At 34.1% G+C, this 6,929-nt stretch overlaps 1 protein-coding gene across 3 annotated transcripts in view; it reads left to right on the top strand.

The window, feature by feature from the left end:
• TSC22D2 (TSC22 domain family member 2) overlaps window positions 1–4,042 on the top strand; it is a 54,773-nt gene extending 50,731 nt beyond the window's left edge. For 2 of the 3 annotated variants that reach the window (XM_070405961.1, XM_070405962.1), the window contains 2 exons: window positions 1,450–1,501; window positions 2,938–4,042. In XM_070405961.1, the coding sequence (XP_070262062.1) occupies window positions 1,450–1,501; window positions 2,938–3,198 (313 nt within the window). In that variant the 3' untranslated portion in view covers window positions 3,199–4,042. The remainder of the gene's footprint in view (window positions 1–1,449; window positions 1,502–2,937) is intronic. The other variant, XR_011470299.1, reaches the window with a different exon arrangement.
• The last annotated feature ends 2,887 nt before the right edge of the window (window positions 4,043–6,929 follow it).

Here is a 6,929-nt window from a genome sequence, read left to right on the forward strand (position 1 = left end):
TTTGAATCTCACCAGGCTAAGAAGTTTTTAAAATAGAATTAGATTTTATTATTCCTAGTGAGGAATTGACACCAATCCCTTCATTTTACAGATGAGGAAACTGAGGTGTAGGGAAGTTAAATATTGATTTGGTAGTGGTCATGTGGGTAGTGAGTAGCAGAACCAGGATTATGACCAGATCTACTTGGATTGTAATGTAAAAGGCACTACTACATCAGACATATTTCTGAGCCCCAGTTTGTTATAACATTGAGGGTCCTCATCATCTAAAGCAGTGGTTCTCAACCTTCCTAATGCCACGACCCTTTAATACAGTTCCTCATGTTGTGGTGACCCCCAGTTTCATTGTGACAAATTGAACATAATTAAACAGTGATTAATCACAAAAACAATATATAATTATATACGTGTTTTCCGATGGTCTTAGGTGACCCCTGTGAAAAGGTCGTTTGACCCCCAAAGGGGTCGCGACCCACAGGTTGAGAACCGCTGATCTAAAGTATAGTAGTCTTAAGATATGTTACCATTTAGATTTTCTTGGGTGGGGTATACTTTATAAAGAATATTTAGTGAGGTTTTATATAAAAGTTGTTTAAAGGTCTTTTTTTGTATTGATACAGTGGGCTAAAATATCATGTCTGTCTTTATAAGAAAACCTAATCACTGTTCTTCAAAATTTACAAAAACACCAAAGAAAGGATATAGATCCTCACTACTGCCAAAGATGACAGTTATTCAGCCTTCTTTGTCACTGTCATACATGCTGATATTTGAACTTGAGATGTACTTACCTGCTAGACTACTTCCAATTATTTCCAGAAAAAAACTAGTCCAAACCACATACCTTAGTTAGGTGATTTTGTCAGCTAATAACCTGCAATCAAAGCTTGTAGATCTGCCAGAATGTTGAGTTCCTTGTTAATCAACACTGCAAGTACTGTTTGCCCTAAAGCCCTTTGAATCATTTCTATAAGTCAGTTTAAAAAAATTTTAAACCAGATGTTCAAATATCAAATATATAGAAGAAAAGTCATCATCTGATGTTTTATGCAGTAGGCAACTCTACTGGGATTTCCACCTGAAAGGCAATTTAAGATATATACTTGGTAAATGAAGTTGAAGAGGTGTGGAGAGGGTACAATTCATTCAAAATTTATCTTTTTAAATTCACTGAATTGAGAACTGAATAAAATTGGTAGTTACTTTTAAAGTAGCATATATTGTCATGGGCAAATTAGAAAAGGTGGAACTACAAAGGATTTTTAGAAGTCATCTATTTACTGAGATCCTCATTTTCAAAATGAGAGCTCTGAGTATTGAAATTTGAGTATAGACTTAAATTACTATTTTTTATTTTAAGTAAAACACAGATAGATTTTTTATTTTAAGAGGTGGAAGGGAAATTGCATTTTTTAGAATAATTTAATGAATTATTGTAATTTTTTCCAGTGCATCTGGGGCAGGTGGTGTAGCCATTGACAACAAAATAGAACAAGCAATGGTAAGTAGAAGTTTATAGTCCTCTCATTTTATAGATTGTTGGTTCTATTGAAGCACTTGGTTATCAAGTCTAAAAAACAAACACCTAATTTATTTAAACCAAGATGACCAAAGTATATTTTTTTTATAATGAGATTTAGTTGAAGTTGTTAGAATATTGAAAATTTTTAGCCTAAAAATACCACTGAAGTAACTATTTTCCCCATTTCAACATCTCATATTTCATGCATTACCATTGATAAAAGACCATCTTGGGGGGTATACATAATCAAAATGCATTATGTTCCCCCAAAATATTTCAGCATCAAAAATAGTTTAGAGACAAAAGAGCATTAAAATGAAAACTTCAGCTGGAAAGTTTTGTCATCCTTTGGTCATTTACAGGCATTGTTTGTACTCTTAATACAGCGGTTCTCAACCTGTGGGTCGCGACCCCTTTGGGGGTCAAACGACCCTTTCACAGGGGTCGCCTAAGACCATCGGAAAACACATATATAATTACATATTGTTTTTGTGATTAATCACTATGCTTTAATTACATTCAATTTGTAACAATGAAATTGGGGGTCACCACAACATGAGGAACTGTATTAAAGGGTCGCGGCATTAGGAAGGTTGAGAACCACTGTCTTAATAAATAGACTTGTTTCTATTGATTCTGGTTCTGATTTCTATTACTATTAAAATTTTTTGTTTCCTTAAAGATAGTCTGTTTATATTATGTAAAATATTCTTACATATTTTATATAAAGCTAAAATAAGGACCATTAGTCTCAAGCTTTTTTCAAAAACAAGGTTTTAAAGTTGGAAATTGCAGACCACCTTATCTCTTAAAGTAGTACTTTATAACCAGTTTAATAACAGACAGTTTAATATCCTTTGTTCTCTTAGCCCAGTGGTCGGCAAACTCATTAGTCAACAGAGCCAAATATCAACAGTACAACGATTGAAATTTCTTTTGAGAGCCAAATTTTTTAAACTTAAACTATATAGGTAGGTACATTGTTATTAACTTAATTAGGGTACTCCTAAGGCTTAGGAAGAGCCACACTCAAGGGGCCAAAGAGCCGCATGTGGCTCGAGAGCCGCAGTTTGCTGACCACTGTTAGGCCAACATCTAAGCATGTGGTTTTCAAACTTTTTTGTTGTTGTTGTTAATTCTAAGCTTATAATTGACAATTTAAGGAGCTAGTATCTTTGGAAATCTCTCCAAACTTTGGGGAAAAAATCTTGGGCTTGCTGCCATACTTGGAAACTGGGTTTTTTCTACCCCATCTTCCTTAGGGCCAGTCATGATATAGTAGAAACATTAAAAACAAGAGCAGGAAAACTAATATAAAAACAACTTACATTTATAAGGCACCAGGTAGGCTAGAACCAAATAGCAACACCTTTTCCTTTCTCTCTTTTTGATATTCCTAATTTTGTTTTTCACAGGATCTGGTGAAAAGCCATTTGATGTATGCAGTAAGAGAAGAAGTGGAAGTTCTAAAGGAACAAATAAAAGAATTAGTTGAAAGAAACTCTTTACTTGAACGAGAAAATGCACTGTTAAAGTCTCTTTCAAACAATGATCAATTATCCCAACTCCCAGCCCAACAGGCCAATCCTGGTAGCACTTCTCAACAGCAAGCAGTGATAGCACAGCCTCCGCAGCCAACGCAACCTCCACAGCAGCCGAATGTCTCCTCAGCATAAAGCTTTCTTGCCTCATTAAGAAAAAAAACTGAAAGCAATCTATCCTGTGTGCCACTGGTGTTCTTTCCACTTTATATGAAAGCAAGTAGCCATGCTTCGGTTATGTGTTTGGCCTTTTCAGTATTAGACAATCATTCTACAAGAGCTTTTCCTCTCTTTGAGATGTCATGCAGTGCTGTTGATGTCCAGTTTTATGTCATCAATACACAAGGAGAATAATAGATGGGGTTTATTAAAGCAAGCAAAGTCTGCATTTTACCTGGTGCGTATGAGGTCCTTTAAGAGCTTTAGTGGCTCTTCCATGTGTCTGTCATCCATGGATTTACCCTGAGCCTTCCTATCATATTATAAATAACAGTTCATCTAAAGAGCCACTTTTCTTTCAGTATCAGTAACATTTACCTACATAAGTTTTCATTTATTTGTGTTTTATTTATTACAGGGCTGCTATTTTCATAATGTACATGAACAATGTCACAGAACTTTTTTAATTTTTGAATAATTATAAGTATCAGTAAAGGAATTGAAAGACAGGATTGCATTTAACAGATTAAACGTTTAGGCAATAATTGAACAAAAGAATCCTGGCATATTTCTAACACTAATGGCAATTTACCTTCGGTATTTATTTTTAGTAGTAAAGACTCGGCTTGAATGTAAATTTTGTATAGTGTAAGTATGAAGAACATAGTGCAACTGTACAGGTAGTAACCAATTATTGTGATATAATAAATAATTGGGCTATTTTGATGAAGAAAACTTTGTTCATTTGTTTCTACTTTCTAATAGAGAAATTGCCACGATTCCTCTGCTTTTCAACATTTCGTATGACTTTTTTTGGGGCGGGGGGTGGGGAAAAAAAGCTGTGAAATTGTTCAACCTACTTTGTAACCAAAGAAGCAAAGCTGTGTAATGGAGTTTTGGGGCGGGGGGGGATTTGTTTTTTTTTTTGTTTTTTTTATAATGCACATTCTTTATGTATTTTTATTTAGTGTTTTCTTGGTCACAATTTTCTTTGCTGTCTAGCATGATCTGCATGACCTATACTCTTTGAACCACTTTCGTACCTCATGTTTTTATTCAGCACTCTTATTGTAATATGTACTAGTCTGTGAACAATGTCAAATAAAAAAGAAAGAACAGGTAGTATGGTGGAGCTGAGCTAGTGTATTATACACTAGTTGTAAAGAAAAATAAAAGTGAAGTGAGCCATCTTTTGTTCATTTAAAATGGTGTTTTGAATTTCGTATGCAGAAGACGTTTTGTTACATTGCAGATTTTAATGTATTTAATAAATGCAACATGCAGATAAAGTGCAGTGTATACTGAGTATTTAAATTAAAATGTACATTTCATAAATACAGTTTCAAGAGAAAACATCATTTTGTGTATACTAACACATTAAGTGTATGTCAGAAATTGATGTATAAATATATATTTTAACACATTTTCTGAAATTAAACTGCAGTTTTGTTGAAATATTTGGCTCTATATGTGTTCAAAATTTAATTTGATTCAATTTGTATTTTCACAGTTCAAAATATTCCTTAAATGAAAATCTATGTTATTAATGACTTTATGATAGTTTTTAAGTTTTCAAAGTAAAATAGTTTAAAGAATGCAAGAATGTTAGCAATATTTGTACTTAATATTCATATTATGTCAATGACTTTAAGTAGGAAATCCTTGTCTACCAAAACATATACTTGAATTCAGAAAGGTGCCTATAAAAATTAACATGCTCTGTATCTATAGCCAGCAAGCTGATCAGGAGTTAATGTTCTTTATCTATTCAAAATAAAAACTTAATCAGATTAGCCACAAACTAAATGCATAAAATTGGGTATACATCGGTTACCAAATATTTTATATTCTAGTTGTGTTGCAGGATATATTCAGTATAAACAAATTTTAAAGTTAATGGATAGCATTAAAAATAACTAAAGGAACTAAGTACACAGGCTTGAAAAAGCAGCCTTGAAGATGTGAGTGGAATAAGGTGAGATAGAAAGTGGAACTTCCATATTGGAATGTTAACCAAAAGGCTCACTAGTTGTGCCCCTCAAGTGCAAACAGTGTGATATTGAATACAGGTGGAGGAAAACTAGTATTAGAAAGGTAGGAATTTGTGAAAATACAGCTTTTGATTCAGGGGATAGAAAAACACTTTATAAACATAAAAGTAATAGTCACAAAGGAAATGATTAATGTTTAAAATGGTAATTAGAAGCAATTATTACCACTTTAACATTTTAAAAAATAACAATAGAAAAGAAACAAATATGGATAGTTCGCAGAACAAATGGCAGTTTCTAGTAACCTAAGACATGCAAATTAATATTTAGCAAATTGTTAGATAGCAGGACCCATTGTAGAAAGACAATATTTTCCTGTGTACTTGTAGAAAGTAATTTGGCAACATGTATCAAGAGTCTTAAATATTAATACACTTCAGTTTAATGACATGAGAAGTTTCTCAACTCATGGTTCATTGTTCAAAAATTGCAAAACTATAATAGTCCTTTGCTCTTATCCCTCCCTTCCCTTTGAATCCAACCTTCTCCCACATACACCACCGAAAGTAACTGAAAGGAAGCCTTTACATCCAAACCTACTCATAAGGCACGCCTCCACTCCAAAGTCAGAGCCAAACTTAAGGATCAGATATATAGTGTATTTGGAAATATCTGGCATTCTCCCAATTGATTAGTTTGTTTAGGATCTGAAGTAAATTTTAGTTTTACTTGAGAGGTTTAGGGTCTTCTACTCCATATAGCTGAAATATTAATTTATTGAGATGCCAGTTTGGGGGGCATATTCTTATAGGAGTGCCATCTATAAATAATTCTTTGTGTAGGGTGCATAGGCCAGGGTGCCATATAAGTTTTCTATTACTTTAGCCAACCAGAAAATCATAGGTAGAAAATTTTGTTTCTGATATGGCAGTGTGTCTGTAATACAAACCTAACTTTCCCCAAAGAAAATTCATTTTAGCTAGTTACAATGATATTACAGCTTGCTACACCCCTTCCCCCCTTTAGGTATTAAGTATGCAGTTGTTTTAACTCGTATCTCCCAAATAGCTGGATATTTTCCAAAGTTCTAAGCTAAGTAGAAGTATTAAGACAAAAATGCTTTATCATCTAGCCCCCAGTGATGGATAATCACAGATGCCATCATTTAAAAATTGTCACAGGTCAGAGATTGTGGTATTTCTCCAACCTCCAAACTCTAGTCACTCCTGGACCTTTAAGCTGGGGGAGGGGCGTGGGGGTGTTGGCGGGGGGAGATGCCTTAAGATTAGAATAATCAAAATACCTGTTCTTCATGGAAATAGCTAATTTTCTGGAAACAAATTGTCGAGATCTGAAGTCATGTTTTTGTTTTTTTTTTAATGGCAGCTTTGTAGTTGAGTGGCAGGCACTTTGATGACTCCATTTTCTTAAATAATCCTGCTAAAAGGACAAAACCTGGCCCTCAAGATTCACAGTTTAATCGGGAATATAGGCAAATCATCAGATACAATGCAATAATAATAAAGACATACACAGTCAAATATGGCTGTCAGGAAAGGTTTCCTCAAGAGGTGACACCTGATTGACACTTGAAGATCACAAGAGTAAGAAAACTGCTCAAAGTTTTACTGGAGAACATAGAGCTCCCTGGTTAGCCACAGATTTGTTTCACTGGAGGCAGACTGGCAATGACTGCCTCCCCCACCTCAGTAGTTT

This window comes from Myotis yumanensis, unplaced genomic scaffold (assembly GCF_028538775.1).
Source record: "Myotis yumanensis isolate MYYU_CA2020_CCGP unplaced genomic scaffold, mMyoYum1.0.hap1 SCAF_2, whole genome shotgun sequence".
Lineage (NCBI taxonomy): Eukaryota > Metazoa > Chordata > Mammalia > Chiroptera > Vespertilionidae > Myotis > Myotis yumanensis.